The 26,041-nt window shown below is 37.1% G+C and overlaps 1 protein-coding gene across 1 annotated transcript in view; it reads right to left on the bottom strand.

Moving 5' to 3' along the window:
• The window catches only part of GLRB (glycine receptor beta), a 96,035-nt gene extending 72,416 nt beyond the window's left edge, over positions 1-23,619 (bottom strand). The window contains exons 1-2 of the mRNA XM_026499546.4: positions 23,476-23,619; positions 21,584-21,733 (exon numbers count right to left, since the gene is read on the bottom strand). Coding sequence (XP_026355331.1) covers positions 21,584-21,705 — 122 coding nt within the window. The 5' untranslated portion in view covers positions 21,706-21,733; positions 23,476-23,619. The remainder of the gene's footprint in view (positions 1-21,583; positions 21,734-23,475) is intronic.
• Positions 23,620-26,041: the final 2,422 nt, after the last annotated feature.

The raw sequence follows: 26,041 nt of genomic DNA, 5'->3' as shown, positions 1-26,041 counted from the left end.
ACATGGATGAAATCTCGCAGATATGATGATGTTGAGTGAAGTGATTTTCCAGGATTATTAGCCCTGTTTACAGATGAGCTAACTGAGGCACAGAGGATAATAATCCTGGAAAATCATTTCTTCATAAAAGACCTGTTTTCAGACAATTTAAGTGAAGAGCTTAGAATATTGCCTTATAGTTTGTGTTATATATCAATTCACAGTAACTTATTTTGTGTCAGAGGCGAAGGAAGAGAAATCTGTTACAAAATAAGACAACCCAGTCAGGGGAAGAAAAAAAAAGTGGAGTCCAAACCAGTTGAAATCTATCAATATGTGGTTTGGTTAAGTAAATATGCAGAATATTCTGATTTCTCACATAGACACACACTGTAAATTCATGTATCTTATTTTCCAAATCAGTACTCTAGTTCTACTGCTCTCTAGAAAATTATGGTACTGAGCTAGTAAAAGGAAGTCATTTTCTTGCCACTACAAACCAAAACTTAAAAACAAGATATTAAGAGAGGCCAGAGCAGAAACTGGGAACTGAAACAAACAATTTAAGCTTCATAGCCCTTTAGAGTAAAGAGCTCCAAGAGATACCGCCGAGCTTTTGCATAAAGGGGCTTCTGCTACTCAGGACTGAGCTGAGCGAACCACTGAAAAGCCACCACTATTGATCCCGTTTCTGCTGTAACTACTCTTTGAGGCTTCCCTCTGCAGCATTTCTAAGGTATAAGATTATTTGTGAGACAGAGACCAGAAAACTATCTCTTTTGACTTATATCTTCATTAAAACATCCGCAGGCACACACATCTAAACAAAGATAAGTGTCTCAGACAAAAATCCTACTACCAGATACAAAGGCAACAAGTATGAATGTCCTTCCGTGAGATGAACTGCTTCCTTGCACTACGTGGTGGCATCTGGGTGATGAAAGATAAGCCTTTTTTTGTTCTTATCAACCACTGTTTGGAAACCAAAGTAACTCTTTTTTGAATGAGCTGGACTCTAGAAGACTCAATTCCAAAAAAAAAAAAAAAAGATTCTGTTTTCCCCGTACACCCATCCAAACTCACTCTGTGAGCTAGTCCTCGGATGAATCTCCAGCAGATCTCCTAACATTTACAGTCACTCTCGGATAATAAAAGTCTCCACTGGCACTTTCAGTCCCACTAGAATTGCCACTTTTATAATTCAGATGCCCAGTCCCTGGTAATAATAAAAATCCTGCGCTGGATTAAAAAATGACACCCCCTCCCTCCCCTAGTCAAGTCTTCCTCAGAAAGGAGCTGTGAGCAGGACTAGCTTTTGCTCTGTTTTCCTGCCTTGTTCATTTACAGCACCTTTGTGGGTCTCCCAAAATCCTGTCTTCGAGAACCTCTCATTTCAATGACCATGAATTGGCCATGGCTTTTCTTCAACTGGCAGCTCCTGATTCCAACCTTCACCCCAGGTTTTCTGCAGTCCACGCATCACAGGCACACTACTGGGGTTCCATCACCCTCCCAGGCCCTTTGGGGCAAAGTTCCTTGGTTTTAAACGTCAAGCTGGCACGTTCTTTCTCGCTTTGCTCTCACTCTGGCACTGTCTACTTCTCTTGTTCTCTCCCATATGACCAACACCTGAGCACGGTGAATACTCGAGTATTCTTTTTCCTGACAAACAGAAAGCGAATCTCCATGTCACGGTAGCTCTCTTCTCTCTGTCGTATCTCCTCTAGCCAACAGTTGCAGCCATGCCCTTGACTTCTCTGACGTGAGTCAGTTGCCAGTCTACTATGGGACCCCCAAAATATGAGGACAGACATGGCTCTGCCTCTCACTAGGTTCGAGAACGAGGAAACACATTTTCCTCCCATCTCCAATGGCAGAGGGTATAGAAAATGCCACTGGGTCCTGCAACTTTCTCCAAAAACTTTCTCCCACCTGGTCTCTTCAGTCTTAACGCACTAAGGCCATCGAGGCATCCATCATTTTGTTCTTGGCCTTTGGAGCTTCAGCCAAAACTGAGTCAGAAAGAATCCTACTTCAACTTCCTGTTAGACTAAGTTAACTTTTAGCTGCTCTTAGTGGTCCTTTCTAACAGGAAATGTAAGTAATTATACATTACTTATTTAATTAATAAAGTAAATGTTAATATTTACTTAAAATTAAATATAAGTAATTAAGATGCTCCTTAATATCAAATAATCAATTTGATTATATTTCAAATCAATTTGATATAGATAGGCAGACTTTTTGAAGTAGAGATTTAAGAATTTTCACATGAGCTAAGATTTAAGAATTATGAAATTATTAATTAGAATTTTAATAACTTGGCTTTCTAGTTAAATAAAAATGTTTTGTCCTAATTAATAGTTGAATCAACAATTGGCCATTTCTATAGGAAGAGCTCAAAAAAACCTTTATTTCAAATATACCACCTCTACTTCAATTTAATATGAAGAGTTTAGATTAATATGTAAAAGATAGCAGCAGTTCACATCTTATAAATTCTATTTATTCCCCTACAAGGTCACTGCGATCCATAAGAAAGTCTGAATTAATATTCCTGTTCAAGTGGGTTTTTCCCTAAAATTGCACACACTATTGAAAGGCAATTTGTGCAATACGGCTTAGAAACGGGACTCCAAAGACAAACAAACAAGTATATGGAAAGAAAACAATCTGCAGCTCTGCCAACTAATCTTCTGGAACCCACAGAGACAGATCAATGAACCATAAGCAGTGATCTAGTGCATGGCTCATGGCACAGGAGTATCTGTCAATTAAAACCTGCACAAGTTCGCAGATCCTGCATGGTTATGGAATGGGGACTTAAGAGAAATATAGTTGATGCTCTGCTGTCTATCAGAAGATTTTGTTTTGGTATCTGTGTCCTAGCCCAGAATAAATGGCAAGGATAGTAGGTGCGATATGCTGATACCAGACGAAGCCCTTTTTTATGCTTCCCAGTGTAACAGGACTTTAAGCAAAACAATTGTTTGTCTAATTTTCTTCTATCATTGTGAACCTCATAGACAAGCTGGAAAAAAAGATAAAAATGCTACTCAATGTTACATTTTCCACTTCTCTGTGAGTTTCTGCCATTGTGGAATCACTCCGGCAACTGTCCCCGCTCTGCATCACGAGCTTTCTCTCTCTACCAGAACCTTTTCACCACCTTATAAATATGCTTTATTATCCCCCATCTGTAAAAACCTTCCTCTTGACCCTACATTCCCTCTGACTATAGCTCATTATTACTCTGCTTCCTTTTACATCAAAAGTCCTCAGAAGAATTTTAATAATTTCAGTCCCCATTTCTTTGTTAATGTCTTTTAAATTCAATGTAGCAAGATTCTGTAACCATCTAAAGAAACAAGTCTTATCAAGGTCAGTGATGTTGTCAAATGCAATGACCAATTCTCAATGCTCACCTCTCTTGAGCTAACAGCAGTACTTGTCATTGTTGCTCCCTACCCACCTTCTTAAACAATTTTCTTGACTTGAGTTCTAAGTAAAAGACATGGCCTTTAATTCCAATCTTACTTTCACCAGCTGCTCCTTCCCATTCTCCTTTGCCTGTTGTTCCTCATTTCTTCAGCTTCAACCCAGTCATTTCTCAGATGTTTTTACTTTCCTAAGTCACCTTCTAAGTGACCTCATCCACTTCATTAATTTACAACTCGCAAATTTATACCTCCAGACCGCACCATTCCCCGGAATTTCTGACTCTATATTCAACGGCTTACTGGACATTTCCTCTTCAAAGTCTATTAGAGACCCCCAAACTGTTATGACCAAGACCAAACGCCCAATTTTCCCTCACTTCCTATCTATCTACTCTTAATGTAGTCTTTGATAGACCTCTCAGTAAATGAAAAAACTTCATGCTTTCCGTTGTGCAGACCCAAACCATGGGAATCACCCTTACAGTGACCTACAAAAAAAAAAATGAAAATTTGCATTAAGAATTGTGAAATAATATAAACGCACTCAAAATAGTAATGATTTTGCCATTTATGTACGTATTTATTTATTTATTATTTATTTTTTGGAAAAATAATGTTTTTAAGATCAATGTTTAAACAAGTTTTGGGGCACCTGGGTAGCTCAGTCGGTTAAGCGTCCAATTCCTTGTTTCAGCTCAGGTCATGATCTCAGGGTCATGAGATCAAGCCCTGCTTTGGGCTCTATTTATTATTTATTTTTAAAGATGTATTTGAGAGACAAAGAGAAAGCAAGAGTGGGAGAGAGAATCCCAAGCAGACTCCCTGCCAAGCATGGGGCCTCACTTGGGGCTCAATCTCACAACCCTGAGATCAGGACCTGAGCTCAAACCAAGAGTCAGTCACTTGACTGCACCACCCAGGTGCCCCTGAGCCTTTTTTTTAAAGCTACCTATAGGACGACTCCCTTCCATTCCAGTGATAAGCCAGAATTGACTATACCTACCTAATTTTGGTAAGCAAGAAAATGCACGTTTCCAGAAATAACTTACAGGAGTCAATCTTTATCTTGGATAATTTAAACACAGCTCCAAATGTCTATTTTAACTTTTTCATATAATTCTTATTCTAGACAACTCAATCTATATTTGTACTACCAAAGTTCTAATTCCTGATGCAATGCTAAATATTTTAGTTTAAAAATTTGAATTTTTTGAATCAAAAAAACCCACCCAAACTTAAAAAATGAATTATACTTTTGGTAATTACGTATACTGTTTCTATGAACATTCTTGTACATAGCTTTTGGTAAACATGTACACATTCCCACTAAGTATATACGTAGGAACAGAATGGCTGCGTGATAGGGAATATCAATTTTCGGGGTTTTTTTTAGATGCTGTCAAGTTATTTACCTAGTGCTTATGCCAGTCTGAACTTTCACCAGCAGTATACGAGAGTTGTAGTTCACATTCTCACTAATACTTGGATACTTTCCTCTTTTTTTTTTAAATTTTAGCCATTCTGATGGATGTGTAATAGTACCCCATTGTGACTTTAAGTTGCACTCCTTAATGACTAGTGAAGATGCTTATTGGCCTTTTAGCTATAGACTTTTAGTCATTTTCAATTAGGTTGCCTGCCTTTTTCTTAATAATTTCAATTCTTTACATGTCCTCAGTAAAAGTCTTTATTGTTGTGTGTGTCTGTGCATTTGGAAACAACCCGAAGTCTCCACAGTAGACTAGAAGAATAAAGTGTAGTGATTCTTATAACAGAATACTATGCAGCAATGACAGTCATTGCAGATGAATCTCACAGATAAAATGAACAAAATAAGGTACTCCTTAAAGATGTTTACTGGATTATTCCATTTAGATGTAGTTGAAAATTAGACAAGTTTAATATACTGTAATCTTCAAGAAGGCAGCGAGTAGTTGGAAGAGGACATGAAGTGGCTTCTAAGGTTTGAGTAATGTTCTGTCTCTAGATCTGAGTGCTGGTTACGTGGTTAAATGTAAACTCATTAAGCTGTATACTTATGATTAGTACATTTCTCTGTATGCATATTACACTTTGGAATGTTTAAAACAATACACGCAAAAACAACTTTTGTGTTTAATTGTATGTGTGTGTATACACCCACGTGACAGACACAAAACCCTGCATATATACATACATGAAAAGAGAGAGAGACAGATTGTACGAAACAACTAAAAGATGATACTAGAATTACTGATTAAAACCAAAATTCTCTAATATTCTATATGAAAGGGGGTAAATGCATGTGTCCAAATTTGTTATGGTCACTAAATGATAATTCCCTTTTTTATCTCCCAAGAATCGGACTATTGCTTTTTATCTCTTGAAAGCATAGCCAAAGAGAACTGTGTTTTACGCTTCATTTCCTTTGTAGATCTTATTGTATGAGTATATGCAGTTTGGAGAAAGAACGTATCATATACTGTTTCCTGATAATAGTAGCTCAGAATGACTTCTTATTTACAAAACTCTTGGTAACTAACATCCAAACTGAATACCATTAATCAAACTAATGACTAGTTTTTATGTGGTGGGACACACATCAGGGAACAGGAAGACTGTAAGACTATGTGCTGAGAAACTGACGTTCTGTTATTTAGATAGAACTTCAATGAGTTTTAAATCTCAGTAAAAGCCCACAAGTAAACCTAATATGTTATTTGAAAATGATAAAAACATATAAATGAAAACTGAAATCAAGATAAAGAAAAATGAGTTCTTATTGGTGAAAGTAACGACTAAATAAATACAAACTGGGAAGAAAGCTACTAAAAAATCTTGGACTGAGAATCAGAAGACCTAAGTTTTACTCCCAGCTCCTAGACAGTGGTATGCCCCTTAAGAAAGCCATTGACCTTGGTTTTCTTACCTTCCAAATAAACAGGATGGACTATGATGTGCTGTATGAGCAAAAAATTGGCCTAAAGTACCCATCTGGATTAGATAACTAGAATACTGCTAACCTTATGACCTTAAGAAAGCTACATAAACATGCTCCACAACACAAACTTTTCATATATAGAGGGTGAAAGGTGTTGCCTGCTAGATTCACTGTATTAAATGGGGCCATATGTCAAGCACATGGTGCCTACCCTTGCATTAAGAGTGTGCCACAACTGTATTCACTCAAGTCCTAGCATCCTGAATCTATGAAAAAGCTACGTCTAATCAAGTTACCCAGATATTTTCACCATGATTAGTTTTTCTGCCTGAGTAATGATGGAAGAATGAGACCAAGAATAATATAAAATATGCAAAATTCCTTTGAACCCCTTAAAAGGGTTCCATAATACACAAACATAGGTAATCCACTTTGTAACATTTTTACAGTTCAGAAAATACTTTCATATAAATTTCAAATTATACCTTCAGAGAAGCTCTGTGAAATAGGTAGAGATTATTATTTCCAATTTACAGATGAGAAAATTGAGGACTGGAGAGGCAAAACAATTGCTCATTTGAGGTCACAAATGTATTAATGTGTTCTAGAACAGAACTAAGGTCTTCTGACTTGGGACAACAATGTTTCCACAGGTTGAAATTCCAAATAATCTTTTCGCCCAGTTACTGTGAGAAATTCATAAATCATATTGCTAATTCCTTCATTTTACAGATCAGGATTATTAAGATCCAAGGTGACTTATCTGAGGACACACGATGAGTCCCAATTCTCTGGAACTTCAATCCAATTCTTCTTCTTCCTCTTTAACTCAATTAATTTCACTTCAAATTTGTCATTATTAATCGTATTTCTTAATTATTTAATTGTGTATAGAGTAGGGCTTTCTTAGAGTGGGTGACTTTTGAACTGGGGCTGGAGGAATAAGGAGGCATATAATAGGTAAAAGGGAGAGGGCGAGGGCAAATTTGAGGAGGTGGTTGCAGTATGAACAACAGTACAAACTCACAGAGGGATCTGGACCACTGAGAAGTTCAGCAACCAGGAGCATGCTGGCAGTGGGAAGTGGAAGTGGAAAGAGAAAGGGGTGCCTGGGTGGCTCAGTCAGTTAAGCATCTGACTCTTGATTTTGGCTCAGGTCATGATCTCTGGGTCCTGGGGTGGAGCCCTGCGTGGGGCTCCTCACTCGGCAGGGAGTCTGCTGGAGATTCTCTCTCTCACTCTCTCTCTGCCCCTCCCCCTCACTCTCTCTCTCTCTCTCAAATAAATCTTTTAAAAAAGAGAGAGAAATAAATGACTGGAGATACACTGAGCATCACGAATCTGCTGACACTCTAAAACAGTAGTTCTCAAAGTGTAGTCCACTAAGACCTGAAGGTACCCAAGAACTTTTCTGGCGGTCCACAGAGTCAAAACTATTTTTATAATAATAATAATAATTTAAAAATATTAGTTACTTTGTTTCACCATACTGACATTTGCACTGATGGTGCAAAACCAATGGTGGATAAAAACTGCTGGTGCACAAATCAAGAAAATAATATTAATATGTACTAATAGTCATTGTATTCTTTACTATTGCATGCTAGCAGTAATTAAAGAAATAAATAATTTAAAAAATAGTGTTCATAAGTAATGTTCTTAAAGGAGTGGTAAAAAAATGTTAAGTTTATTGAATTTTGAAATTAAATCCACATTGTCTTTTTTAAATTTTTTTTTAAAGATTTTATTTATTTGACAGACAGAAACACAGCGAGAGAGGGAACATAAGTAGGAGGAGTGGGAGAGGGAGAAGCAAACTCCCCGATAAGCAGGGAGCCCGATGTGGGGCTCCATCCCAGGACCCTGGGATCATGACCTGAGCCGAAGGCAGACGCTTAACGACTGAGCCACCCAGGCACCCCAAAATCCACATTGTCTTAATATTCTGTGTGAAAAAAACGGGAAGTACCCATACAGCACTTTTGTTGCACAACAAACTATGCTATCTGTTCCTATGAAAAGCACTTGGGTGACTGATGTTCTAGCTAAACTAGATATTTTCATGGAACATCATTTTCATGGAACACCATTTTCAAGGAACACCACAGAAAGACTACGCTAGTTTAGTCTTAGATATTTAGCAAATAACTTTTCAACAGCGAATCAAGAGAGCTTGTAACTTCAACAAAAACTACAAAGAGCATAGCATTTGTTGCCAATAAAATAATGTAAATTTTCACACAAAAATTGGAATTTTAGAAAACTTAATATTCATCACCATGACCTTGACAGCTTTCCAATACTTAATAGACCTTCTGATGAGATCAGAAGGGACATTAAATGGATGTGATTTTTGATATTCTGTAATGAAATGTATCAACATTTGCAAAACCCAGCAAACCAATATTTCCTATGACCAATGCAGGATGCTATAAAATCATGTTTGGGCAAAAGAGCCATTCACTATAACTTAACAAGACTATACTGTATATTTGAAAGTTGCTCAGACAGTGAATCTTAGAAGTTCTCATCACAAGAAAAAAAAATGTGTAACTTTGTGAGGTTTGACGGATGTTAACTAAACTTATTGTAATCCTCTCACCATATTTACCTATATCAAATCATTATATTGTATACCTTGCACTAATACAATGTTATAGGTCAATTATATCTCAATAAAACTAGAAAAAAAAGCAGAAATTAAATTGTTCAATAATTAAGACACTAAAAAAACATGAATAGTCATAAAAGAAAGTCTAAAAAAAGTGCAAAACCAGTGGATTTTAGTGCAACAGAAAACAGAATGCTCACTAATCTGATTTCAGAATTTACACTGTAACTAGCTTTTAAAAAATTATCACTTGTTAAATTTTGGCATGGCATTAAAGAATATTCACAGTTATGAAAAGGCTATTGAAATAGTCTTCCCTTTTCTAATTACATGTCTGTGTGAGGTCATATCTTCTTTCAATCAAAACTTCAATCAAAACAATATATCACAAGGCCAATATGAGAATCTGGTTATCTTCTATTAAGACAGCCTGAAAGAGATATGCAACAATGTAAAACAATGGCTACTCTCCCCAAAATTTTTGTTTATTTTTGAAAATATAGTTATTTTCATAAGAATTAAGTTATGTTTATGTTAACATGCAATGAGTAGAGTTATTTTAAGTGATTTAATAAATATTTTAAAAATTTGTCTCAATTTATAACAAGGCAGTATTGGTAGATATAACTCATATCAACTAAAGCTCTCTGTGTCCTTAACCATGTTTCAGAGTATAAAGGCGTGCCGAGACCAACCATTTGAGAGCCACTGCCACGCAATATGCACTAAAATGGAGAAGACAGGATGGAATTCAGGCATCTAGTAACTGCAATAACAGATTCAAGGTGAAATGATGAGAGCCTGGCAAAGGCCATGCTAGTGGAGATGGGGAGAAATAGTCAGATGCAAGAGTCATTTCTAAACAAGAATCAACAGGGTAAGTAACTGATGAGACAATCAGGGACGCAGTTCATGGAAGAAAGATGCTTCTGCCATTTCTCATGAAAGGCTGAACACAAAGCTGGGAAATGCAGATGGAAGAGCTGGTTCATACATTAACTCTGAGGTTCAGTAGGGTATGGAAAATAATTATGGGGAGCTCACAGGAGCAGAGATAAAGATGTGGGAATAGCCACAGGTAAAGTAGAAATTACTCAGGGGGAAATTGATGAATAAGAAGCTGAAAGGACCAAGAATGAAAAACTGGTAAAAGCCAGTATTTCAAGACAGACAAAAAAGGAATAACCAGTGAAGATGGCTAATCAGTTGTAGTCAGAGAGGTAGAAAAATACTTTCAGGAGGGGTCAAGTGCTAGCAGCCAAAAGCTGGGTGTGTGGGGTACGAGACTGTGTGTCAGGATATAGAGGACAATCATTAGTTCTTATCAAGTAATAGAAGGACTCAAAAGAAAGTCAGTAGATTTGCTTAAAAGGAATAAAGTATCTTTACCAAAAAGTACAGTGGTGACAGGAGTTAATATAACAGGAGACAGAGTATTCAGAATACTAAGTGGTACATATTGTTTCATGTGTCACCACAATAATGTATGGCTTTCACAATTTAAAGAAATTCACAAAAAGGAAAGGAAAGAAAGGGGGGAGGGGAGGGGAGAGAAGGGAGAAATAATGAATATCCCTGAGAAAGTATAGACCATTGTAGGCTATTAGTTGAAGACATACAGCAGTGAACACAGGGAAAAAAAACAAAGTTAATGAAATGGGAATATAAAAACTTTTTTTTTTCAGTTGAGAGACCCTTCGGTATTTTTGTAAGCCCTCAGAGAAAAAAGAAAAAAAAAGCATATTGAAAACTTGGGACACGAAAGTAAGGTAATAGAGATAGGTGTCAGGAAGGGGTGGAAGAGATGGGACAGGGACTAAACAAAAGGAAGTCTCTTTTCCTGTTAAGTCGGAAGCAAAGGAGAAAAGAAAGGGTAAGGTTATAGGTAGCTTTAGCTTGAAGACAGAGAGATGCTGGGAGAGTTTCTCCCCAATGACTTCTATTTTTTTTTTTTTAAGTGAAAGCTAAGTCTGCATGCTAAGACTCAGGATAAAGATGAAACAATTATTAGAGAGAGAGAAAAATAGTGCCACTAAGGGCCAAGTAAAAGGATTATTGGAAATATAGTGAAGACCCAGCCAAGACTAGATCACCACACAAAATAAATCAATACAGATTCTTAATAACTGAAAACATCTACATCTGTAGAATTAAGCCAAAAGTATTATAATCAAATGAATACGAAACTTCTGGATGATATTAAAGAGTGTTGTAGTTAGACCTCTGGATCGTTCTGTCAACCATGCCCACGGTATAAGGGAGAGCTAACTATCGATACAAAGGGAATACTCACTACACATCCGCTCATTAATAGGTTGGCCTTTTTATTAGGTTATTCTCAGGAATCAGAGTAGTAACCATCCTTGAATAGTCATGAATTCATACTATTGTTCTCTTACAAGAGGACTAATAAAGGTCAGATGTTTCAAGTTACCGCACACATTCTATTAGTGATTTAATCAGTGTTTTGCTGTTATTCCAATCAGAGCTCTAGAAATATTATTTCATATTTACATCATCTCTCAGAGAAGCTATTTGTATGTACATAAATTTGAATAATTTGCTTCATGAATTCTAAGTGTAAATTTCCATAAAATGTCTATGGTAAAGGAACTCATTTATAAAAAGTTCTCTGCTTTCTGGAACATAGCAGTGATGTGCCTCTTTTAGGTAGTAGCACAAAGAGAATAGAGAAGACTTCTGCAAATATACTCTATTCTTTACTGTATTATTGTATTACTTATCTCCAAAAGGAAAAAAAAAAGGTACTTTTTTTAAAGTCAAATTCCTTAATTTGTGAAAAATTGGTAAGCTAAAAGAATGCAAACAAGTCACCTTCCGCAGGCATTATTCTACGTTTCATAAACCAAGTCCCAAATTTAGATCTCTTTGTAATTAACCTGGTCAAGAAACAGAATTTTGTGTATTCTTTTTCTGCTAGTTTGGCTTGACTTGTTTTAAATCTGAAAGCAAAATAGTGACAAAAACAAAAACAGTTAACCTTGAATATAAAATTACCAGAAGAATCATAAATGAAACTTGAGTAAGTCTTAAAAAATACAGCTGTCATAAATGAATGAATGAGTGAAATCAGGAGACTACTGAGATCAAACTTTTCCCTATACAAATGAGAAAATTGAGACACCCCCCTAAAATTAGTGAATTACTGAAAGTCATAAAGCCAACTAGCAAAAGTTCTAATTAAGATATAGCAGTGTTACCATGCCATCACAACTTAGCAGGACATACAAGGGAACTTTAAACAATACAGGTTTAGAAGTGTTACCTTTAATCACAATCCAAATGAGCCACTGACCAATCAAAAGATTTATTTGTTATCTCTATATAGTCAGTCACCCACTTTATTCCATTTGATTTAGCAAGCATAAGTAAGGCTCTTAAGGAAAGAATTTTGAAGTAGGCAGAATACAAAATTGTATGTGTGTGTGTGTAATATGTGTGTGTATATATACACATACACGGACTTTCACATATATATTAAGTATACATGTGTGAATATATATATGCCCTTTTATATTCTCCCTACTTCAAGATTCTTTGCATAAGAGCCTCACTTATGCATGCTAAATAAGTGTGTGTATATATTCGTTATATATGGTTACAATTAACAATATATTGTGTTAACAATCTCAATGAATTGTAAATATTTGAGATGAGACGGATGTATGTATATACATATACATTAGATGAGATATGTATATATACTTGTATTAGAGTTAATACATATATAATATGGTTCAACTGGAAAATAAAAAATATCATATAAAGAGTATTAGAATTAAATATAATCAAATGTCAAAATATACAGTATGGACAAAAAAGAATTGAAAAAGATCAAGAGGAGGGAGTTAACATTAGTTCTAATCATAGACTCATGAAACTGTGGGGACATAAAGAACTTTTACATTCTGTAACTTCCCACTGATGCTTGATTTGGGTAGCATACCTATTCAAGCAATGTTTATTCACTGTAGCAAAAAAGAACCACCCAAAGAAATCCATTTTCTCTTTGGACAGTTCTATCATATCCTTTAAAATTGAACTTGTCTTCTTCTATGTTTCTCTTTGGTCTTGGTTCTATAACTTGACATCATACAAAAGAAGTCGAGTTCACCTTATGTGATAATTCCCCAAGTAGCGAGGTAATTACTCTTCTATTCTTCAAGGAAAACCACCCACAGTGCAATCGATCAAACAACAAATTTTCATGTTCCTGCAAACCCTGATTATGATTCTCTGAACAAACTCTCATGTAATTCTAACCATCACAAATGATGGCAACCAGAATTAAACCCACCATGATATTAACACTATTTTCTTTCTAAACACAGTATTTCTATCAGTGTCCAAGACCAAATTATTAAGCAGCCATGGCATGCTATCAATTTATATTAACCTTTTTCTCAACTGAAACTTCTAATTATTTTAAAACTTCCATAAGACAAGGTAATACTTGAGAGGAGTCCTAAAGGACTAGTAAGACCTTCACAGATTATGCAGGAAGTTGTCATTCTACACATAAATATGTCTACACATAAGCAATGGCAAGAGAAGTTTAGGAGCAAGGGCAGATCAGCCTTTCTAAAATAAAAGGGTAGTTTCACATAAAGTTTGGGATGTAAATTAGAGAAGCCCCTGAAAGTTAAAGTAAAGAGTTTGTACTGGGACCCATAAGGCAATAAGAAGACATTGTGGGTCCTGAGCTCAATATTAACAAGATAAAAACAGAAACAATATGCGAGATGAATGATAACAGAAATAATATGGCAAATAATTAGAAAAATATTGATGAAAACTGTTCAAAATGATGCTAAGTGGAGATGCAATGAACATGACAGATATAGGAAATCATTCTAAGAGAGAGAAAGACAGGTTCCATTTAAGTTTCATGCCTGAGTAGCTAGAGTAATGAGGATGCCAGTTTCAAAACCTGGGAAATTATTTGGAAAGGGAAGAACATTAATTCAGCTGATGGCAAAAGAAAAGCATGCCATTCGGCTGGGACTGTTCAATAGGTAGTAAGAAAATACGTAACTAAACATCAGTGACATATTAAACCTAGATATGTGATAGTAAGAATAATGTAGGCAGTTTTCAGTTGCATTCATTCCAGAGATTACCCATACCCTTTTGTAATCAGCCTTTCATCTTCTGGCCAATGCACTTACCTTGAACATTTTCACTAGGAGGAAAGCAGAGCTAAACTAAAATCAACCCACTCTATTAATCAATAGTAGGTAAGAAAATCAGAATAGGAAGAAAATAGCTAATATTATACTTAGCACATAGTAGCTTTGATTATTCAGTATTCCCACCCTTCTACCACATAAAACCGATGTGTACAAATGTTATCATTAAGTGGGACAATCTCTCTCTAAAGGAGACAAAAATATTTCTCATGAACAGATATCAACAATTTTACACACACAATTTTTTTAAATTTGTGAACAAACTAATATAAAGAAATCACATTGTTTACCATTATGCACACAGAACCACAGTAAAAATTCCTTTGTCGTGATTTTAAAGGTAGAGTGCCAACAGTTAGGAGGAAAGATCATGAAGAAGACAGGATAAATTCATGCTAACGTGACCACACACTAATATAAATCATAGCAGCCCTCATCTAGTATTCATCAAGGGCTTATTATTAAGCTTCCCCATACCTAAGATACAAGTTTGGGCCAAAAGTGGGAGAAAGGAGATTTTAAATTTAACTTGTAATTATATTAGTGCACTTATTATAAGCTATCAGATATTTGAAATTCAAATAGTCCTCAACAAATGGTAGAAGGTTCCCTAGGCTCAATAATGGTAAAATATGGCAGCATGTGCCAAAGAGGTTACAGCCTGGCCAAATTCAGTATGTATGTATGTATTTTATTTTATTTTGAAGATTTGAGAGAGAGAGAAAGCATGCGAGAGAGAGCACATGTGAGTAGGGGGAAGGGCAAAGGGAGAGGGAGAGAGAGAATCTCACGCAGAACTCACAGAGAGCACAGCCCAATGTGGGGCTGGATCTCATGACCCTGAGATCACAACCCCAAGATCACCACCTGAGCGGAAATCGAGAGTCGGATACCCAACTGACTGAGCTACCCAGGCACCCCTGAATTCAGTATTTAAAAGTGTTATTATGTCTATTGGGAGCACAAATAGAAATGACAAGTAATGTTTTGAGATAATTATGTTTTGTTTTGTTTTTGTTTATTCAAACAAAAATTCTGAAAGTATATTTTATTTTTTTTTAAAGATTTTATTTATTTGACAGAGAGAGAGCAGCAGAGGGAGAAGCAGACTCCCCACTACGCAGGGAGCCCAATGTGGGACTCCATCCCAGAACCCCAGGATCACAAACTGAGCTGAAGGCAGACACTTCACCAACTGAGCCACGCAGGCACCCTGAAAGTATATTTTAATATGTTCTGGTTTCATGTATGATACACATATAAATATAAATTTATAAACCTATGCCTTCTTGTAAATTACGGCAGGCAGCAAGTGGCTCACTTATATCGCCAGCCCCCAATCACTATTTGAGACATATTTCTTCCTATTGGTTTAGATCAGAAAAGAGAAATATTTTCTGGGTTTGAAAGACACACTTCTAAAATACAAGTATTCATGAAATTCCAAGATGAAATTCTACCACTGAAGGTTTTTAAATCCTTATTATTAACACAGGACCAAGATATATTTATTTTATATGGTAGAGCTTTCCAAGACAATGAACCAAAAATAAGGGAAGATCTGTCTAAATCCGTATTGAGATAAAATTTTCAAATGATTCTATCTCATTCTATTGGATAATAGTAAGGCCATAATCAAATACAGTATGTTAGAATCAAAGGATCTTAAAAATCTGACAAATTGAAATGACCTTAAGTATCACCATCTGGTCTAACCACCTATCCAATGTTCAAACTTTCTATAAAATATGTTTGCCAAATAAATACCCCTCAGTAACAAGTGCCTCCAGTTATACAGAACTTCACTACCTCACTTTCCAGTCAACTATATTTAGGCAGAACTCTTATTAGAAAGTTCTTCCTGAGAGCTAAAAATATCCTACCCATAGCTTCTACTCATTAGTCCTGGTTTTCACTATTGGTGCCAGCAGCGAAGTCTGCTTTCTCATTTACATCATAGTTTTTTTCAACGATTTGAAAACAACTTTCAAATTTCTCAGTTTTTTCAGTCTCCGTAAAATGACATGATTTTAATGATCTCAATTGTTCTTATTTCTCTCCCCTGAAAATACTCACTAGCACAAAGCAGAAAGCTCTGTAAATCTGGCTTTAAATAAATATCATCCTATTAAGTGAAGTAATATACCTTACAATTGGTAAAATAAAAATACTAGTTTAAGTAACTATATATACTCATTGGTATCATATATATTATCTACATGTAATACATATTTTATACATACATAAATCTTTACCGTATTACCTAATTTTTTCCAAATGCTCTCTACCATACTGTGTTTCCCCCATCCTATTCTTGCACAGATGATTTCTAGACAAAATTGCAATTTGTACTTCCATCTATCTTTTTTAGTTTCAGCCCATCACTTTAACCCTTCAAGGTCATAGTGGATCCTAATTCTGTCTCAGATATTCATTATATGTCCCCAAATCACATGATCCTGTTTGGGTAAGTGTTCCCTCTGTACAGTCTTATTTTGGTCATTGATAAAATGTTAAACATGGTAAGGCCAAAATTTCACTAGGAAACATCATCCAGGTTGGAAATGTTTCACTAATTACCCAGTTGTTAACTCATCTAGTTGTCCCTATATTAAGACCATATTCCTAAATATGGTCCATAGGGACTATATAAGTTATTTTCAAGTTCCTTAACAAAATCCAAATATAATAACTTGTAAGAGCCAAAGATCTTTAGATTTTTATCCTTTCTTTAAACAAATTTTTATTGTATGTATACTTTGTGTCAGGCACTAAATTTGTCTCATCTCTGGTGATTGAATCAATAAGACACTGCTCCCAAGGAGCTTACAATCTAGTGGGGAAAGCAAATAATGATAATTGATGATTACCATACAGTGTTATAAACATGATAGGCAATTAGGGAACTATGGAGGCACAGAGTGTAATTTTCTAAATCAAATTATCAGATTAGGAAAGGTTTCCCAAAGGAGATAGCAAGGTTTGAGTTTGAGGTCATTATGGGACAGTCAGATTAAAATCTGGTTTTATGGGTGTGGTGCTCTTAAGAGAGAAGTCTGGGCCAGGCATATAGACTCAGGTGTGTTAAAAAGAAAACCACCGGCCCAAAATGGTGTCCTTAAGCCAAGTCACTAAATATGGACCTAATACCTAACCCAACTGCATTTCAACCTGCCCTAAAAATGTAGTCTTAACTGGTCAGTCAGGAATTTTCTAATCAGCATCAATGAGGAATCTGTCACATGTGCCCTCTCCATCCCCCCAAAGATGAGGTAATCCACCTAATAAAATCCCTTGCCCTTCCCCTTAAGGGAAGGTAGCCTTGCCTGAAGCAATCCTTTCTTTTGCAAATAACTTCTTGCCACATTCTCCTTTGTATAGAAACCTTCCATTTTGTACAACTCCTCAGAGTATCTCTCTACTTGCTAGATGGACCACTGCCCAATTCTTGAGTTGCTTAATAAAGCCAATTAGATCTTCAAATTTACTCAGTTGAATTTTGTTTTCTAAGAAGAGTCAACAGTGAAAGATGATATTTATAGCCATGGATTTGGATAAGACCACTGAGGCAGGAGTTAACTAAAGAAAAAAGGAAAGCATTGGTATTTCAGGTATAGGGAAGAATACTTCCAGAGGTGTGAAATGTCAAGTGTGTACGAGACCTGACTCATAAGCATTGGGTTGGGAGGGGGGCTGGGATAGAAAGATACTGCTGGAGGTATTAGAGGCCAGTTCAGCAAGAGCTTTGTCTGTGGAGAGACAGAAAGCTACTGAGGCCATAAAGGGCTCTAAGCTTTGGAATTACTTGCGTAGATTGAAGATTTAGAAAACATCCTATAGGGTCAGTGTCCAATATGAACTGATGGAGGAAGACAAGAAGCAGGGGAACTAATAAAGAGTCACCAAAATGGGTAGAGAGGAGTATTTAAAGCAGTACTCACAGGGAAGTGAAAATGAAGGACATATTCCAGAGAGGAGAAAGACTCTGACTTGACAAGTCTTGGACACTACTGAATTTGAGACACATCAGTAGAAAGAGAAGTTCTAAGGCGATCCCCAGCATTTCAGTTGGCAAAAGAGAGTGGTATCACTTGCTAGATAAAGGAACACTGCATCAGGAGTGGTGGGAGGATTTCTGAACTCGGGTTTTATCATTTTAAGTTGAATCTGAGGTCAACATAGGATAGCCAGGTAGAAAATATTGGATGTATGGGTATGGCATTCTTCAAAGAATTCTGGGATGGACATAGACCTTAGGAGTTAACAGTGAATAGATGGTAGTTACAGCCATAGATTTGGATGGAATCACTCAAGCAGACTATATAGACAGAGGAGAGACCAATAGATGAAGGTTAACATCGAATTCAAGCTGTAAAATAAAAAGCTTACTATATCCAAGGACTTAATCAAAATTTTTTCTCATTTACAGTTTATTTCTTATATTTTAATATGTATTAAATTTCTAAAGTTTTTGAAAGGAAATTTATCAGATGGCTTGTCAATGTGGTACTACCGTTCCACTTATACATCAAAAAACAATAGCATAAATTTATGTTATAGCATCTCAAAACAACATGAGTTAAAAATATATATATAGTAAAAGAGCCAGGAAAAGTTTATGATACAATTCAAGCTCAACATCAAAATTAAACCCTAGGATGTTAAGGACCCCAAGTGTTTTATTTCTTCCACATTTTAAAACCTTTTTCTTCTTATTTACAGTCTTGGTTGGGGGAGAGAACATCGTTACAACAGTAAAATGGGAAATTGTCGCTCACATTTGTTACACTCACACATTAACTGCATGTGTGTATACAACTCCATTGCTTCATCAACTCTATTCAAAAAGAAAAAAAAAATTAAATAAATAAAAATATCACTGGGCAAGATTCCACCATATTGAAGAGCATTACGGTGGTCTGTACCTAACTTTCATAATCTCAAATATTCCTCTTAATCAAAACGCTGTATATTTTATCAACTTTTCCAAGATGGGCTAACTGGATCTAATACAAATGATTTGCATATTCTTTCACAGCACATTATTACAGCTGAGAGTCTTAATCTGGATGTTCAAAGAAATTCAGTATAATGGATCCAAACACAGCCAGAGAAAACTCTAGTCTTCTGAAATTCATAATTCAGTGTTAATAAATAAAAGTTCTTAATAAAATGCTCAAACAAAAAAAATATATAAATCTTATTCTGCAATGCACACCTACTTTTTAATAAGTCAGATTTTTGGCAGCATCACCATGGCAACTGTTAATAAAGTTTTATCTAGTCTCATAATTATAATAAAATTAAATAAATAAAGTAAAAAATTTAAATTTTACAGTAGAAATTTTCAAAATAAAATTTCAATTAATTACATAACATTTCTAAAATACTGTGATATGGGCTTACCAAGGGTATGCTGGGTCTTCTATTCGGCGATTTCCATGTTCACCAAGAGAACCTTACTGTTTCATTTTTAACCTACTAGATTTAACTTTAAAAATCTGTCTTAAATAACTATAGACACTGCAAATATATAGCCAGTTTATATATAAGACAATTTAATCGCATAATTCTGAAAAGGACAGAATGTCCCGTAAAGGACTTTTGTAAGATACATGATAGTTAGGGGCTCCTGGGTGGCTCCGTGGGTTAAGCATCCGACTCTTGGTTTCAGTTCAGGTATGAGCTTTTACTATATATTCATCTCATGGGTCATGAGATTGAGCCCCATGTTGGGCCCTGCACTCAGTGGGTAGTCTGCTTGAAGATTCTCTCCTCCTGCCCCCCCCTCTAAAATAAATACATCTTAAAAAAAAAGAAAAGATATATGGTAGTTCTAAGGCTTACTGCTGCCATCTTCCGAATTCTTTGATTTATGACATTTGATTGGGGCGGGGGGGCAGGAGGCAGTGGAAAAGAGTCCTATCAGCTTCTACATATAGAGAAATTTGGCTGGTTGAAGTTGGCCTGACTCCACACATAAAATCACCATGACTGTTAACACATATGCAACAGTTTGTATCAATATGCCAATATTCATCAGGTAAAAGATTAATGTAAAAATATCTAAAACATGAGAATATGTCCTTTCTCTTGGGACGAGTAAGGCCTGACAATGCCCAGTTCCCTAAAAGGCTTATCTCCTGGTTGTGACACAAAAACTCTGAACACTGAAGAGTAGTGAGAGTTGCGGATGGTGATTATTCCTAAACCAGCCCCATCAGATACTTCATACCCAGCTGGGCAGATGGTCAAGGAGGGACACATGAATATAATTCAGGGCCATCCTGTAATACACCCAGAAATCTGGCCCTAACATCAGGTTCGACAGCACTGAAATAAGTAGGACTAATAAACTTGAAAACCAAGAGATACTTCTAAATAGGGAGCTTTATTTAATGCTAGTCCATATGTGCATCGTGACACTGTCTCCAGACTTGCAGTCTCACATATTCATACCAATATCCATTCCAAAACACCAATTCGAATATCCTTTCTTAACAAAATAAACTTCCCAAAATGTTCCTTACTATCTCATACCAAATATCTACAAAACCATAATAGTCTATCTTTAAATAATGTTGATGCTGAGATGTTACCTGTGATCAATACGGTATTTGAAACATCTTAATTAAAAAAATGACCTGTAACAGCAAATTAATTTTTATCCCAAATCACTGCATATGTGATCTTATTACCTAAAAACACATTATGTTTGTGAAAGTTATTTACTTACATGCTCTTCAATTGCTCTAACCATTAGGTATTATTAAAAATAATGCTGTTATTCACCAGTAGTATTAACCCTTCTTATTAAAAAAAGAAAAAAAAAAGAGTCCAAACCACAAAAGGAGAAGTGGGTGATTTGGATTTAGATTTTGTTTTTACAAGTAACTTCAAACTTAGTGACAAATTTTTTGAAAAAATACTCATTTTCCAATCTAAGCACTTTGAAGAAAATATTGAAATAGAAAACTGACCTACTATGTGAATCTTCTTCTTCCATGAATCAACATAAATACACCTTAAAAATCATACTTTAGCTAATTTTTAAATTGATACTCATTTTTAGGAATATTTTTTAGAAAAATCATCTTTTTGAACTGCTATTTGCTCAAAACATGGAATTTCAGTATCCAATCATAGTTGCATATTTAGGGTAAGAAAGAAACAGTAACTTTTTTTCTAATTTTATAAAAGATGTATAGATATTATATAATCCCAGAGCATGAACAAAACCTTATAAAACTTTACCTTAAACACAAGGAATTAGCTCTCACATTCTAAACCTCCCCTTGTGAAACCAATGGGTACAAATTCTGATATGAAAAGTTCTGCTGATATGTGTTTCAATAAACCATCTTACTTTGGTAAAATGCAATAACATTTCTCCATATAATAATATAAGACATGAAGGACGTACGATGGGCATAGATACTGCTTCTTTTTCCCCTTCCCTTTCTTTGAAGACTTCTCTTTAGAATAAGCTTCTTCAACCCACAAGGAAATTAAAATAAAAAAGGCAATCGCCAATAAAAACTTCATCTTGAAAGTTAAATTTCAGGAGATCAATCTACAAGAAAGAACAAGAAAATGTTTACATAAAATGATAACAATACGACTCTAAAGACTATGACCATTACTGCTCAATGGACGAATACATTTATACATGAAATTCTCATTGCTCAAACCTATGTGGTTAGCCTTCACTATATATTTGTGATGTTTAGTAGTAAGGCTCAAATGGAATAATGACTCATAAAAAATACAATCCCAAGGAGGTATAAAAAATAAATAGGCAAAATTTCTGATTTTATAGAGAAAATCGAAAATTGACATTGAATTGCACAATATATCAATGTACGTTTAGAAAGCTACCTGCAAGGATGTTTAACACAATGTTAAAATGGTTACCTTCTTCTTGTACATTTGGATTTTTTATTTCCTTTTTCAATTTCTATATTTTTTAATTTTGCAAGTATTTTTTTTTCAAAAATAACAAAACTATTCTAATGGAAAAGACAACGCTATTAAAGAATTGACAGATAAAAGAAAAAACTAGTATCTAAGTTTCACACTTTAAATTCATTGTTTTTATTTATACACAGTAAATTTGCAAGTTACCTTTTACCTAAAAAGGGTGCATACTGATTTAAGGTAGCTTGTTGGCTTTCCCACTTTCATGTTACTAACATTTATTGAGGATGATTTTTAACTCCACCAATTCTAGGTAACATAATATGAAAAACAAAACAAAACAAAAACCCGGCAAGTATGGTCAGACTCTTCCAAATAATCTTCTTAGTCCTATTTTAATAACATTTTCTATGCTCAAATGAGAATTATATTCTTGCCGGTCTGATGCATCCAAAAAAAAAAGAAAAGAAAGAAAGAACTTGAAGGGTCTAGTAACACTGAATATTTAAGTCTCTTTTGCAGTCCTTCGTTTCCAAACCATAAATTGTTTCTCCATGATTGTTTTCTGCAGGCTAAGAGATCTATCAGATTCCTCAACATTCACTTAATTCCTTTCTCACCCTTATAATTTTGCCTCTCTTATGTCATATTTTGCACCTCCTTTTCTCCTAGGAATTCTTATTTTCTCCCATTTACCCTTTACAGCCCCTATGGCAAGCCAGAAGAGCTAATTCCCTGGTCCCCTCTACTGAGGACAACAGAGGGGGCTTATCATGCCAAGAGCAACAACAGAAGGCTCTCCTCTGTCAACTTCAGCTTTGGACGCTCCCTTCCCCCATCCTACGGTGGCATCTGCTTTCAGATACCTCGGCCCACAGCAGCAGGTACTTCTCCCACCTTCACATTCTTCCCCAGGAAAACAGGAGGGCCGTCCTAACGGTTTGAAGTGTCCAGAGAAATCCAACACTACGCTCCCTGTCTTCACCTCCAACCTTTCTTTTTTTTTTTCCACCTCCAACCTTTCAAAGGGGACAGCCGCAATGACTGAAGGAGCTATACAAACAAAACAACGCAAGGAGCCCTCCCCGCAAATCCTGCGTTCCCCCAATTCCCCCCAGCTCTCTGCATCCCTCCAGCCGGAGCGTATCCGCGGACGCCACCGCATCCGTGCATCCATGACCCGGCTGCCCGGCGCCCCGCGCCCCTTTACCCGCGCAAGACTGAGCTCGCTCGCCTCCTCCCCCTGCACGCCGCAGTGCTCCCCGCGCCTCCACCACCCCAGGCTTGACCCCGTCTTTCCGCAGAGCGTCGTTCCCGTCCCCAGACCACCGCCGCCTCCCACTGCGGGTCTTCTCCTGCCCTCCACCCCACCCCCAGCCAAGGGCCCCCGATACTTACCCGAGGCGTCCCCGCCCGCAGCCGCCAGGCGAGGACGCGGCGGCTCGGGGCCCAGACGGCGGTGGCTTCTGGGGGTGCGGCGGGCGCTGAGCGGGGGCAGCTGCGTCCCCGCCGCCCGCGCCACCGCCGAGCTCGGCTGACGCGCCTGCTCCGGCCGCGGAGTCTGCGCCGTGGCGCACCGCCGCCCGGGCGTCCGCAGCCGCGCTCGGGGCCGTTGCGGGGCCGCCGGCCGCACTGCCGGGAGCCGGGGAAGGCGGGCTGGCGGGACAGCAGGCTGGCGCGACGGCGGGCCGGCGGGGCAGGGGAGGGAAAAGGTGTTCCGACCAAGCGTGGAAGGACGTCACAGCACCTTCCCCTCCGGGCACTGGAGGGGTTTCTGTGAAATGTAGTCCCCCTGCAGGGGACTAGAAAAGACGGGCGCGGGGAAAGGGGGATAAGGACCGTTTTGGTACAGAAGGAAACCTTTCAAGGAGCTGGAATTCGTTTAGGGTCAACTTTTGATCACTAGTAACAAAAACAGGAGAACAACAGATGACCTTCTTGGACCAGAGCGGACAACACACAGTTTCTGTAATTTCATCATCGGACTCCCAGCATCTAACTTAATCTCTGAGTCTTACCAACAATTTCTAAAAGCCTGACCTTTCTAAGCAAGCTTGAATTGGTCAAAATTACTGAAAACATATAATCCTGCAGGTAGTGCTATGCTAACATTTGTTACATAATTAACTTGTGTCCAGAACTTGACAGTTTCAAAACCCTTGCCCTGCATTATCTCCTTTGGCCCTCACATCCTTCCTTCCCAGGCAAGTTTTATGTCGTCATTCCCGTTTGGCGGATGAAGAAGTGAACCTCAAATATATTAAGGGATTTATTTAGTGTTACATATCTTCAATGGAATTTGCCAGAGACGCAGTCTGATGTTTACACTCGAGTCAGAAATGACCTTGCCTTCTGGTAGCCAAGTGTTGATTGTGGTTGTTTTCTGGGAAGAAGCCTTTCATTTGATAATGCACCTTTGGGTGACAAACCTTTCCCATTACCTCCTGATGGTATAGCTAATTGACTTTTTTTTATTAAGAAAGCATTGTCTCAGGGGCACCTGGGTGGCTCAGTCAGTTAAGTGTGGGACTCTTGATTGACTCAGGTCATGATCTCATGGTGGTGGGATGGAGACCTGTGTTGGGCTTGGGGCTCAGCAGCGAGTCTGGTTGAGATTCTCTCTCTTCTTCCTGCTATTCCTCCTGTGCCTTTCCCCCCACTCCTGTGGTTGCTCTCTCTCCTTTTCAAATAAATCTAAAAATATATGTATATAAAAAAAAAGCATTGTCTCAAGTGAGCACCACTCAGCATTGTATATTTGGACGTACACTTGTATCCACTAATAAAAACCTTAACCCGTATCTGTGACAGGAAGGGAATATTTCCTATATATAACCATTTTCTATAAGCTTCACAAGACGTTCTGCTGCCTATGGTTAGCATTTGATCATTATTTTGTTTAAAGAGCTATCCTAGGGGCGCCCGGGTGGCACAGCGGTTAAGCGTCTGCCTTCGGCTCAGGGCGTGATCCCGGTGTTCTGGGATCGAGCCCCACATCAGGCTCCTCGCTCGGAGCCTGCTTCTTCCTCTCCCACTCCCCCTGCTTGTGTTCCCTCTCTCGCTGGCTGTCTCTATCTCTGTCAAATAAATAAAAATAAAAAAATCTTTAAAAAAAAAATAAAGAGCTATCCTATTTGGAGCCTCCAAATTGGTTCAGGATAGGACTTTGGATTTTACAAGTATATAAAGGAGAATCGCATTGATCATATAAGTTTAATAAGATACAAGTTTTGGAGAATAAGTCATGTAAGGAAGTGAGCTGGAACAGAATTTGCTACCCCAAAATATATCTCTTTGGAATAAGGATTACATTGAGCTGATTATTTTTACAAAACAGCAGACATAAGAGAAGCTCCTAAAACTGAGTAGAAGTTACCCTTTTGTATAAATAAATAAATAAATAAATAAATAAATAAATTCACATTTATAAGGGAAGTCTCCATTTGTAAGGGTGTTTCTCTTTCTCTCTCTCTCTCTTTCTGCTTCTCTCTCTTTCTCTATACCAGGGAGAGGAGGATGACTAAATCTCTAGAAAGTCTTATTGATGGAGAAGTCATTGACTTAAATCTGTATACAATCATACCCTTATTTACTGTGCTATTCCTGGTAACCTCCCATAACTGGCCTTCTGCCCTGACAACCTGCCCCTGCCCCAACGTCTTCTTTTGTCTTAAGAAGTAGATGGTATTTAAGATCATGGCTTGGGCCATTTTAGAGAGTACTCAGTTTTCCTGGATGTCTTCCAAGCATACAAGAGGTATACATGTTATTAAACTTCTGTTTGTTTTTCTCCTGTTAATCTTTTATTGGGAAAGGGGGCAGGAGGAGGGTGGTTCTTAGCCAAGAATCTAGAAGGATAGAGGTAAAAATTTTTTTCTTCCCCTACAGAAGGATAAAAGAACAAGTTTCATGCAGCCATGGGAGTTCAGAAGTCGAAGAAAACCATAAACTTAGTTTTCTCATA

This window comes from Ursus arctos, unplaced genomic scaffold (assembly GCF_023065955.2).
Source record: "Ursus arctos isolate Adak ecotype North America unplaced genomic scaffold, UrsArc2.0 scaffold_11, whole genome shotgun sequence".
Classification (NCBI taxonomy): domain Eukaryota; kingdom Metazoa; phylum Chordata; class Mammalia; order Carnivora; family Ursidae; genus Ursus; species Ursus arctos.
Note: the sequence above shows the minus strand (reverse complement) of the source record. Positions and strands in the feature narration are given on the sequence as shown.